Source organism: Myxocyprinus asiaticus, chromosome 16 (assembly GCF_019703515.2).
Source record: "Myxocyprinus asiaticus isolate MX2 ecotype Aquarium Trade chromosome 16, UBuf_Myxa_2, whole genome shotgun sequence".
Classification (NCBI taxonomy): domain Eukaryota; kingdom Metazoa; phylum Chordata; class Actinopteri; order Cypriniformes; family Catostomidae; genus Myxocyprinus; species Myxocyprinus asiaticus.
In genome coordinates this window covers 27,308,681-27,321,606 of record NC_059359.1, presented here as the reverse complement: position 1 = coordinate 27,321,606, position 12,926 = coordinate 27,308,681, and the positions used below count along the sequence as shown (strand labels likewise).

The 12,926-nt window shown below is 38.0% G+C and overlaps 1 protein-coding gene across 2 annotated transcripts in view; it reads right to left on the bottom strand.

Moving 5' to 3' along the window:
- LOC127453834 (epithelial discoidin domain-containing receptor 1-like) overlaps positions 1 to 12,926 on the bottom strand; it is a 61,290-nt gene that overhangs the window by 9,535 nt on the left and 38,829 nt on the right. Inside the window, exons 9-14 of one of the 2 annotated variants that reach the window (XM_051720547.1) lie at positions 9,237 to 9,486; positions 8,435 to 8,548; positions 7,711 to 7,758; positions 6,519 to 6,685; positions 5,600 to 5,801; positions 603 to 716 (exon numbers count right to left, since the gene is read on the bottom strand). In XM_051720547.1, the coding sequence (XP_051576507.1) occupies positions 603 to 716; positions 5,600 to 5,801; positions 6,519 to 6,685; positions 7,711 to 7,758; positions 8,435 to 8,548; positions 9,237 to 9,486 (895 nt within the window). The remainder of the gene's footprint in view (positions 1 to 602; positions 717 to 5,599; positions 5,802 to 6,518; positions 6,686 to 7,710; positions 7,759 to 8,434; positions 8,549 to 9,236; positions 9,487 to 12,926) is intronic. The other variant, XM_051720548.1, reaches the window with a different exon arrangement.

The window sequence follows — 12,926 nt, the reverse complement described above, 5'->3', positions numbered from 1 at the left end:
TGGTTTTATGGCAATAAGACTCAGAAAAAACTAACATACCCCTCACTCCCCAATGGGCTCATACAGCACCAAATCCAGGGTCCAAAATGAACTTTTTGCTAATTCCATTAGTGAGAAAAATTTATCCTAGATTAAATCATCGATGTAGGTATCCTTGATAAATGGTAAAAAGTCCTTACAAGACAGTGCTAGTCACAACAGATGTTTTTTTTTTTTTGTTTGTTAGTTTTTTTGAGTAAACAGTTTTTATTTCTTTTATTTGAATCAATCGTATTGCTTACATCAGCTATTATTACACGTATTATGTTGCAGTTCCTTAGTAAGAGACCAATCAACTGGCAAGCAACTCACAAAGCCAATTTTACTTGCATTTGACAGTTAGCGAATGTTAATTGTGGACCCTGACCAGTGACCACATCCCTAATAAAACCTATGACCTACCATTTTGTTTTTTTGCACGTTCAACACCCTCTCTGCTGCTCTGGGATCATTATTTAACCCTAACTGTTACCTTAAGAAGTTGTGGGGACTTTAACTGCTCCCTGGGGAGGACACCACCCCTTTGCCCTTTCTTAGGGCAATATGACCCCCCTCTCTCTTACCCTGGGGCAGGTTTTGGGGCTTTTCTTGCTGGCTGTGGCAGTTTGTCAGCCTGTTGGGGCCATGTTTCAGGTCAGACAGGAGAAGATGATATGCTGGGTTGTTTAACAGCAGTGCTAGGAGACATACACGAATCCCACCCACACACAAGTCCACAAACAAGGGCACAACACCACAAGACATTCCACAAAACGACACAACACAGAGTGAGGGTCGACAAAACGAGTCACAAGGCATAAAAACAACACAAAACAGCACAACCACAACACGATACAAAAAGACGCATCACGACACAACAACAAAACACAAACAACAGGGCCGTTAGGGGAACAGAGCATACCAGTTACATGTGAGATGCACAGACACAGCAGGCAGTGTTATCATTGATAATGACGCAGGCTGTTAATCGTTTTTTCACAGGTCAGACTGTTTTGGGCATTTTGTTATTCGTTTGATATTTCTAACAATTCAATAATTCTGGTCGTTATCACTACCAGACATAGCATCATACATCATAACACCAAAGATATGTATGGTGTGAACTTTCATAATCTTAGAACCATATCACATAAACCAACATCTACTAATTCACCCCTTAAGATCATTTTACCCATGACCCTGCATATGGCACTTTTGAATGTCAGATCTCTTTTAAACAAAACATTTCTTTTTAATGATCTGATCTTAGATAATAACATTGATTGTATGTTTTTAACTCAGCCATGGCTTAATACTGATGTACCAGCTACTCTTACTGAAGCCTCACCACCAAGCTACAATTTTTCATATTCCTCTAGGAAGGATAAAAAAAGGTGGGGGTACAGCGACCACCCTTTCAGCGTCACTTGGTTTTAAAGATAATAGGTTTGATAACTACTTATCCTTTGAATATCATTCTTTTATTTTTAGTAGCCCTCCTATACTGTGTATAACAGTTTACAGGCCACCCAAACAATGCTCGGTCTTTGTCAGATTTTTCAGAATTATTCTCAATTATCCACTCCAATTACAACAGAATTAAACTTAGGTGATTTTAACCTGCATGTGGACAATCAATCAGACTCTTTTGCTTCAGAATGTTTAAATCTGCTTAATTGTATGCATTTTATTCAACACGTTACTCAGCCTACTCATAACAGAGGCCACATTTTAGATCTTGTAATAACTCATGGCCTGTCTACTAATATCCCTTCAGTTGTGGGTATGTAGGCTTGTCTGATCACTTTTGTGTCTTTTTTTACTGTTAATGGTTTTATACAACAGGATATCCCAGAACAAACGGTCAGGAAACACTATCTTACCACTGAAGTGGCTGCAAATTGTATTAATCTTTTATGTGACACTCCTGCTGATATACTACCCTCCTCTTGTGATTTTATTGTAGATAATTTTAATAGTAAATTAAGATCAACCCTTGACATAGTAGCTCCATTAAAACTGAAACTGAAAAACATCTCCTTGGAGAAACGAGGAAATTAATCAATTAAAAAGAAAATGTCGAACAGCAGAAAGAAGATGGAGAAAGAATAAATTGACAGTCAATTATCAAATTTTCCACGAAGAGTTGACTAATTACAATAAGGCAAGTAAACATGCAAGGCAAGCTTACTTCTCAAAATTGATTACTGACAACCAGAACATTCCCAAAATCCTTTTCTCAACTACTGACCGTTTAACTAATCCTGTTTTTCTGAAGTCCAGCTGTATGTCGACCAACTCTAAATGTGAAGAATTTGCAGCCCACTTCAGAAGTAAAATAGACACTATTAGATCGAATTTATCTCAATGTAAGAATATACATTTTAACACCCCAGAATCCTTGTCTACACAGGAGGAAACACTAGAGAAATTTGTCCTGGTTGATGCCGAGATGCTTGGTAAAGTTATCTCCCAACTAAAACCGGCAACTTGCTTTTTAGATTCCATTCCCACATCCTTTTTTAAAACAATTTTTAGCTTTTTTAAAGAAGATCTACTTAACATTGTAAATTATTCTCTTCAGATGGGTGTCTTTCCTGCTCTTAAGACCGTTATAATTAAACCCCTTCTGAAGAAAAACAATTTAGATACCACAATCCTTAATAATTACAGACCAGTATCCAATCTACCATTTTTAAGTAAAATTTTAGAGAAGCTTGTTTTTAATCAGTTAAATGATTTTATGAACTCTTATAGTATTTTTGAAAAATATTAATCTGGTTTTCGGACCAATCATAGTACAGAGACAGCATTAGTCAAGGTTGTAAATGACCTCAGGTCCAATATGGATATGAAAAAACCTTGGTTTTAGTACTACTAGACTTGAGTGCAGCCTTTGATACGGTAGACCACTCAATTCTTCTAACAGAATACACAGATTGACTGGCATCTCTGGTAGTTTTTAATTGGTTCAAATCTTATCTTACCGATAGAGGATTTCTTGTAAGCATGGATGAATGTTCATCTAAAATTTATAAAATTAATTGTGGGGTTCCTCAAGGTTCAATTTTAGGTCCTACACTTTTTACCTTTATATGTTGCCACTTGGAAAAGTCATCAGGAAGCACGACATTAATTTCCATAGTTATGCTGATGATACACAGCTTTACATTGCCGTGTCTCTTGATGACCCAGGGCCGATCGATGCTCTTTTTAACTGTATACTAGATAGCAAATCATGGATGGCTGAAAAATTTCTACAGCTCAATCAGGACAAAACTGAAGTCTTGGTCATTGGTACTAAAGCGCAGAGAGAGAACCTCAATGATAAACTGCAAGCACTGGCTTTAAATCCATGTCAACAAGTGAAAAACCTGGGAGTCATCTTTGACTCATATCTCAGTTTTGAGCCTCACATTAGAAACATAAGTAAGAATGCATTTTATCATCTGAAGAATATTGCCAGAGTGCAACCATTTCACTCTCTAGCCAGTACAGAGACACTACTGCATGCTTTTATTACCTGCAGGACTGACAACTGTAATGCTCTGCTTTCTGTTCTCCCCAAGAAGAATATATCTCAACTTCAACTGCTTCGAAATTCAGCTGCACGTATGTTGATGAAGACCAGAAAGACATATTACACCAATTTCAAAATTTCTGCATTGGCTCCCTGTCTCCTTCAGAATTGATTAAAAAATCCTTCTATTGGTTTATAAAACTCTTAAAGGTCTTGGTCCCACCTATTTATCAGATTTACTACTATCCTATGAACCTTCTAGAACCCTCAGGTCTTCAGGTAGTGGCCTTTTAATGATACCCAAAGTCAGGACAAAAACCCACGGTGAGGCATCCTTTTATTATTATGGCCATCGTCTGTGGAACAACCTTCCTGAAGACCTGAAGGCAGCAGAGAATGTTGATATTTTTAAAACCAAACTTAAGACCTTCCTTTTTAGTCTGGCTTTTAATTGAATTTTACCTCCCAGTTCCTTACTCACTGTTTTTATTGAGTCTCTTTATTTATAAAATTGTATTTATAATATTGTTTAAAGCTTTGTGTCTCGATGGTGGGGTGGGGAATTGGTATTTTAATGTGTAAAGCACTTTGTTACATTCTGTTTGTATGAAAAGTGCTATACAAATAAAGTCTGATTGATTGATTGATTTTATGTTGATTAATATATGAATACAATCCCACAATGATTAAAAAAAATTTATGGATTCAGCATGGCAGCAACAAAAAATTCAATGAGGAAAACCAACATTCGTTTAAAAGAGGAACATTTAAAGTATAAGTGGACAAACAGTGCACCAAAAAGTATTTGGACATTTAACGGAATAGTTCTCCCAAAATTCTCTCATAATTTACTCACCCTTATGCCATCCCAGATGTGTATGACTTTCTTTCTTCGGATGAACACAAACGAAGGTTTTAAGAAGAGTATTTTAGGTTTGTTGGTCCATACAATGCAAGTGAATGGTGACCAGACATTTGAAGCTCCAAAATCACATAAATGAAGCGATGCGATCAATTTGGGTGAGAAACAGATCATTATTTCAGTCCTCTTTTTCTATAAATCTCCACTTTCAGTGTGAAAGTGGAAAGTTGAGATTTATAGAAAAACTGACTTAAATATTGATCTGTTTCTCACCCACACTTATATCACTTCTTAAGACATGTATTAAACCACTGGAGTCATATGGATTACTTTTATGTTTCCTTTATGTGATTTTTGGAGCTTCAAAGTTCTGGTCACCATTCACTTGCATTGTATGGACCAACAAACCTAAAATACTCTTCTAAAAACCTTCGTTTGTGTTCATCAGAAGAAAGAAAGTCATACACATCTAGGATGGCATGGGGGTGAGTAAATGATGAGAGAATTTTCATTTTTGGGTGAACTATCCCTTTAAGCCACACATAAACATGTATGAATGTCTTTACATTATATAACAAAAAATCAATCCAATGGCATTAAATAAATTTTTAGGTTTAAAATAATAAAACAATAACTACATTGTAAAATTAAGAAATTATTTTGACACATTTTGGTTGTCCAACTTAGTGGAACATGCCCATAGTCGTGATGAACTACATCTGTGGTTACTCTGCTAGGCTGTGTGATCTTGAGGGGGCTGACTTCAAACATCTAGTATAAATGACTTTGAGACCAGTTAGGTAAAAGTAATTTTAAAAATGGCTATGAAAAGTGAAGTACCTGTAGCTCTGAGAACAGATCTAGCATCTTTTGTTTGCAGATGCCACTTGGTTTGATATTTTTTTATCAATGCAATTAAGACATTTTTACATGTGACCTAAGTGTCTAAAAGTGTCCAGGCAATTTGGAGTTTACTGGAATAAAATCTCTGTGCTTTTATCTCCACCCCCCCCCCCCCGCCCCTCCTCTGTCAGATAGGACAGTGGGTCTTTGCATCTGGGTAGTAGATTGTCCTAAAGTACTTTTTCTGATGTTGTTTTGGCAGTGCTGTTCACTCTCTGTGGTGACTTGGGTTTCTTGTGCACTTACTGAGAGATATATATTAAGGGATGCACTCAAAGTGTGTGCGTGCATGTCACCTGTGCTGTCACACTGCTCTCGGGGTCGCAGTACAGTGCTGGGCTCCTGGTACTCTCCCTCTTGGTCTCTGTCATCGGGGAATGTGTGTATGCGCTGATAGCGGCTGGAGTATGTGTGTGTGTTTGTGTTGTTGATCACAACATTATCCGATGGAACCGAAAGGTGAACTCGTAGCTCGTCACTGGAGAGACTGCCCTGGGCCTGGATACACACACACACACACACACACACACACACACACACACACACACACACACACACACACACACACACACACACACAAAAATCAAAACCCATGAAATCAAAAATATGAGTTTTGTGGCTTTAATCCATGTATGTTAGCTTTAAGGCCATCGATATGCCAGTGTACTCCTAGAAATTTACAAAATAAATTTAAGATAAGTCTTTCTCATCCAAAAAAATGTGGACCTAAATATTGATTGAATATATTGATGACTCTTTGTCTGCAGGGGTATAAACAACTTTTTGTCCAGTAAAGTGCTCTCTAGAATGAAAATGTCCTCTCCCAAAAAACTACACTACACTAGTACATTATACTGATATGCTGCCCTTTTGATTAATTAAATACTTATAATGTTTTAATTTTGTATGTTTTAATGCAATCACTTTCTTATATTAGTTTTTTATTTCTATATCTGATTATTATATGTGAAGCACTTACAAATAAAATGTATTATTATTAACTGCCTCTTATTACCAAATCATGTTTTGTGATGACTTTTTTTTTTTAAAGGACAAGCTCTAGAATATGTGCCACCACAACTTCCTGTTTAACTAAGTACTAAAATTGCCCTTGTCAAACTATTTCTTGGGATCTTTCAATTTAACTCCAATGCATACTGTTTATTAAGATACGCTATAAATTTAGCTATCAAAAACAAGCCACTCCCTCCCCACCTTGCCAAGTAGCTTTTTCCAGTACTGCCTCCACAGTATGACAGCTATGATGGCCAATAGGAGCAGGATAATTCCAACCAGGCAACCAATCAGGATGGCCGTGTTGCTGCTGTCATCTTTGGCCACCGGTAATCCCGCCCTCAGAGTGATGGCAGGGAACTCCGCCCCTATAAAAGACAGCAACCCTTTGATTACAAACAAGGCACACATGTGTGCATGCTTATGTATCACTGACCTGTCATTTAAACCATTACCAGAGGCATTTCAAGGCCTATAGAGTGTTTACAGAGTAAAAGCAAAGCTTATCTGTCCAGAACAGCCACCTGCTTATCTCAGACATGATGGGTGGGGCAGTAAGTAAGTACATGCCAAATGGTCATTGACACACTTTATGTGATACGACTTGCTTTTTTCCTTATACACCCCCTGTCTTTCTCTTTGCATGTGTGTATGTGTTTATGTCTGTAAATTTAGGAGGCAGCTGTTGTTTTGGGGTGTTGTAATAAGCTTTGACGTGAGTAAAAGAACTGTGAGAGTAGGCACGGTCCTAAAAATGAGGGAATGAGAGTTCATTCAAAGAGCCACAGGACCAATGACCGAAGACATTTCACAATAAAGAGACTTTATGAGTTGGGTATATATGAAACACTAGCTCAAACAATAGCACATTGTTAAGAGTCAAAAACCAAACCATGAGAAAAAACAAAACAAAAAAAAACAAACAAAAAAAACACATCTCTTCATGCTTAAACCCTGCTGAAAAGACCAGCTTAAACCAACATGAATTTCCATGCTGGTCCAAGCTGGATTATGCTGGTCTAGCTGGTGGAACTGCATAACCATGTAGTTCACCACCACAAAATACTAATCAATCAACGTGGTTTTTTTTAAAAACTGGTTGACCAATGGAGGTTTGCTGGTTAAGATATTGAAAAAGCCTGGTACGGACACCAGCATACCAGATAAACAAAATATATGTTGGTGACCAGTAATAATTGGTCTTTTCAACAGGGAAGATAGACACACACTTTTTCAGGTTTTTTAGGTTAGGGCTGGATTTAAAATTGGAAGCGAACAGCATAAAAGTAATTGTACTGGAAAACATGCAGTAAAATTCCAAGACATATTAAACCGCAAGCATGGAGAAAATATAATTTTTTCCCTCGTCCCTCTCTCTCTCTTTCTCTCTCACCTGTTGGCATGCTGCTGGGCAGCATTGGGGCTGTTCTCATGAGGAGGTCTGGAAATATGAGGGTGTATAGGTCAGAAGAGCAAGATATAGATAAATGGGGGTGGGGGGTGGATGAGGGCCAGAGAGAGATGTTAAGTAATGCTAAATGACGAAGGAGGGTGGGGAAGTGTTAGCCCCTGCCATTCTGTAAAAATGCAGAATTGTTCAACATTCAACAACCAGACAACAACCAACAACCTGATGAACATATGTAATGTGCCATAATGCAGTGGTGTTGACATACACCTAGTCTCACACAGCCAGACTTCAGGTTTGCGGCATAAAATCTGGTCCTCATTGTAGCTAATTTTGATCAAGAACCGCCCACTTAGAAATATCAGCTCTGAAGGTCCATACGATGCCATTAAATGGTGACTAGACCTTTGAAGGACCAAAATGCACATAAAGGCAGCATAAAAGTTATCCATAAGACTCCAGTGGTTAAATCCATATCTTCAGAAGCCATATGATAGGTTGTAGGAGTGAAACAGATCAATACTTAAGTACTTTTTTCCCTATAAATCTCCACTTTCACTTTCAAATTCTACTTCTTTTATTTTTGGTGATTTGTATTCTTACTCCCAGAAGTTGACCCATCAATTTCAGAGAGCACTTGGCATTTTAGTGTGCATTATGCATCAGGCGGACAGTGAAAACTGTAGTCACTAATGTGCCAGTGACTCACCGGTGGGGCTGCTGCTTCCGTTTGTAGAGTTGGGAGTGTGTGGAGAGGTGATATTGAGAGGACGAGCACTGGAGGAAGGGGGAGGAGGAGGGAGAGATCCATCGTCAAATGGCACTGGAAACGAGAAAGACAAATGAAAACAAAGAGAGAGAGAGAGAATGAGATAAATATGTTCAAATGTCTTTTATACAACATTAATATCTATCATAAACCAACACCTTGTTGCTTAATTTGTGGCTTTTCAATAACAATTTGATGCAAAAATCTCTATCTAAAATATTCTTCAAGTTGTTGTCTGAGCCTTGTCAACTGTAATAACATTCAGTATCATTACAATGACAGTCTTTGGTAAATAAGACACAGAGATAGCTAGCTAAAAAAATGGTTATCTAGCACATTTTAGGCAACATTTCGTGAACGGGCAGGTGAGAAAATTAAGCAGCGATATGAGAAAGAATACCGAACATTCGGAGAGAAGTGAGAACTACAAGACTCACTTAATTCTGAATGGTCGATTGTGGCATTCTGCGATCAAATATTTTTGAATAACTGACTGCAACTCAAATCAACACTTCTTGTCTACTTGTGAATTTGGTACTGTATGTAGCCATGTAATGAGTGTGATGATGTAATAAAATTGCTACTAGTAGACATATTAGAAGTGGATTTTTTTAAATGTGGTACTGAAATACTTAAATTACATTTGTTCACTTGGCTCATGAACTGATTGATAACCACTACTGTAACGTAATGATGTGGTGTGTGTTCCTGCTAGAGGTCAGGTGTGTATGTCTTTGTGTACCAGAGTAGAAGCTTATCTCGCTGATGAGGAGCCAGCGGTCGCTGAAGGCAAAGCGGCAGCGAAGGATTTGAGCTGGTTGTCCTCCAAGAGGCAGCGAGATGGTGCGGGACGAGGGGTCATGCAGGTCATCCAGTGGCACCTTAAGGCTGAGTGCCGGCTCCGCCCAAGGACTCAAAAGACTGGGCTTAAACTCACACACCACCTCACTAAACACCCGCACACCCTGACTGTGCCTGTTATTACTATGCACCTGAGACACACAGACAAAGAAAAATGTAAAAACAACAACTAAGAGCATCCAAAATTACTAGAGACCCCGAGTGAAAATAGCTTTTATTATGTATTTTCTAATTTACTCCTATTTCTGTTCATTAAAAATTATATTATTGGCATAACATTTTGAGTGAAAAACAAAAACTTTCAGATCCTTAGTATTTACTTTGTCCCTCTTTTGCTTTAATAACAGCATGCCCTCGAGCTGGCATGGACTTGACAAGTTTCTGCAAAACCTGATGGTACATGTTATTTCAGCATGATTTGAGAATGTTCCAAAGAGCAACTTGTGTGCTTCAATGGAAGCAGGGAAATGTAAGAAGTTAACATGGCAAAAGTCACAAATTTGCTTATTTGATAATGATCGAGAAATAGTGCAGAATATTAAATTTTCCATATTCATTTTATGTCATAATGTTTCAATGCTCTGTTTATTTCCAGTTTGATCTCTGACTTTTGGTCCCCACTATACAGTATCTGCAATTAGAAACTATGCCAAGATGTTAAAAGAGAAAGATGGAGGGCCTGGGTAGCTCAGCAAGTATTGAAGCTGACTACCACCCCTGGAGTCGCAAGTTCGAATCCAGGGCATGCTGAGTGACTCCAGCCAGGACTCCTAAGCAACCAAATTGGCCCGGTTGCTAGGGAGGGTAGAGTCACATGGGGTAACCTCCTTGTGGTCGCTATAATGTGTGGTTCTCGCTCTCGGTGGGGCGCATGGCGAGTTGTGCATGGATGCCGCGGAGAATAGTGTGGGCCTCCACACGCGCTACGCCTCCACGGTAACACACTCAACAAGCCATGTGATAAGATGTGTGGATTGATGGTCTCAGATGTGGAGGCAACTGAGATTCGTCCTCCGCCACCCGGATTGAGGCGAGTCACCACCATGAGGACTTAAGAGTGCATTGGGAATTGGGCATTCCTTATTGGGGAGAAAAGGGGAGAAGGAAAAAAAAAAAGAGAAGGGGAGGATGTTGGCATAATGTAGAGGTATTTAATATAAAGGGAGCAGTCTGTTATGTGAATGTTTTACAAATCACTGCCATGGAGACAAAGGGCATCAGTGAGACATAAACAGAAGTTATGTGTGTTACTCCACAAATGAGAGATGAGGGAAGAGGAAAGAGAGAGAAGAAACAGAGGGTGTGAATGAGGAGAGGATGGCAAGAACATATATAATGTGACAGGTTAGACATTAACGTTCCTGTTGTTAGGTCACCGTCTAACTGCACACATGTGTGCAAACACTCACTGACATATGAAATATGTGTTCCAAAACAAATGGCTACAACAGAGGCAACCTGGCAGGGAGGTTAAAAGCTATAGTCAAAGCTATCAAAGCACACACACACACACACGTTTTTCTATCATAGTGTGTACTATCTATTGCTTTTATACTAAGCCAATTACATTTTCTATCCCCTACCCCTCATCTTCAGAGAAACCGTTTTGCATTGACATTATTTAGTATGTTTAAGCCATTTCTCTTTGTGAGTACTGTTTTGTTACCAGGTGATTTCTGGTTTTCAATCCTTGTAGGCACAGCAAAAAACATTAAAAAAAAACAACAACAGTATTTTTGTCTTTTTTTCCAGTAAAAAATATCTAAACATGCTTAGAAAAACACATTTACTTGAAGCTAAATTACATTAAATATTAAAGGAATATTTCAGGTACAATACAAGTTAAGCTCAATCGACAGCATTTGTGCATTAATGTTGATTTCCACAAAAAATAGTTCTGACTTGCCCCTCCTTTTCTTTAAAAATAAGCTAAAACAAAAATTAGAGGTTGCAGTGAGGCACTTACAATGGAAGTGAATGGGGCCAATTTTTGGAGGGTTTAAAGGCAGAATGTGAAGCTTCTAATTTTAGAAAAGCACTTACATTAATTCTTCTGTTAAAAATGGTTTATTATTTGAGCTGTAATATTGTTTAAATTGCCATTTTTATGGTCGTTGTAGGCATTGAATCATGTTGAACCATGACAACAAAGTTGTAAAATTGTCTATAACTTTCCACAGAAAATGTTAGTATGCAATTTTATCACACTAAAATCATGTTAACATGCATATTGTTGAAGTCTTGCGTCTATACTTTTGAAACAGTGAGTATTTTAATGTTTACGGATTGGCCCCATTGTAAGTGCCTCACTGGAACCCAGATTGTTTTTTTTGTTTTTTTAGAGGGACATAAAACTTATTTTTGTGGTAATCAACATTATGCCACAAATGCTGCCGACTGAGCTTCACTTGTATTGAACCCGGAATATTAATTTTAATCTTATTTTATCAAATCTAACAACATTTTGTGACGTTTAAGTTTAAAACAATAAAAATCTATTTCCACATATGAGAAAAATAAAATCGTTATTACGAAACATAAAGTTTATTTTTTTGAATCGCATTGGTTGTTTAGGCTTTTAAGCACATGCCTCACTACACTTAGATAGATTTCTCTAAAAACAAGACTTTATATATTATGTCATTTTGCTTCTCATGTACAGTTGTGCTCAAAAGTTTGCATACCCTGGCAGAAATTGTGAAATTTTGGCATTGATTTTGAAAATATGACTGATCATGCAAAAAAAACTGTCTTTTATTTAAGGATAGTGATCATATGAAGCCATTTATTATCACATAGTTGTTTGGCTCCTTTTTAAATCATAATGGTAACAGAAATCACCCAAATGGCCCTGATCAAAAGTTTACATACCCTTGAATGTTTGGCCTTGTTACAGACACACAAGGTGACACACACAGGTTTAAATGGCAATTAAAGGTTAATTTCCCACACCTGTGGCTTTTTAAATTGCAATTAGTGTCCGTGTATAAATAGTCAATGAATTTGTTAGCTGTCACAGGGATGCACTGAGCAGGCTAGTTACTGAGCCATGGGGAGCAGAAAAGAACGTCAAAAGACCTGTGTAACAAGGTAATGGAACTTTATAAAAATGGAAAAGGATATAAAAAGATATCCAAAGCCTTGAAAATGCCAGTCAGTGCTGTTCAATCATTTATTAAGAAGTGGAAAATTCGGGGATCTTGTGAAACCAAGCCAAGGTCAGGTAGACCAAGAATGATTTCAGCCACAACTGCCAGAAGAATTGTTCAGGATACAAAGAAAAACCCACAGGTAACCTCAGGAGAAATACAGGCTGCTCTGGAAAAAGACGGTGTGGTTGTTTCAAGGAGCACAATACTTGTTGACCCCTCTCCAAACGTAGCGCTTGTGGTTGTGACCATAATGCTCTATTTTGGTTTCGTCACTTCAAATTACAGTGTGTCAGAAGCTGAGAGACGTGTCAAGGTGTTGTCAGGCATATTGTAACCAGACTTTTTTGTGGCATTGGTGCAGTAAAGGCTTCTTTCTGGCAACTCGACCATGCAGCTCATTTTTGTTCAAGTATCATCGT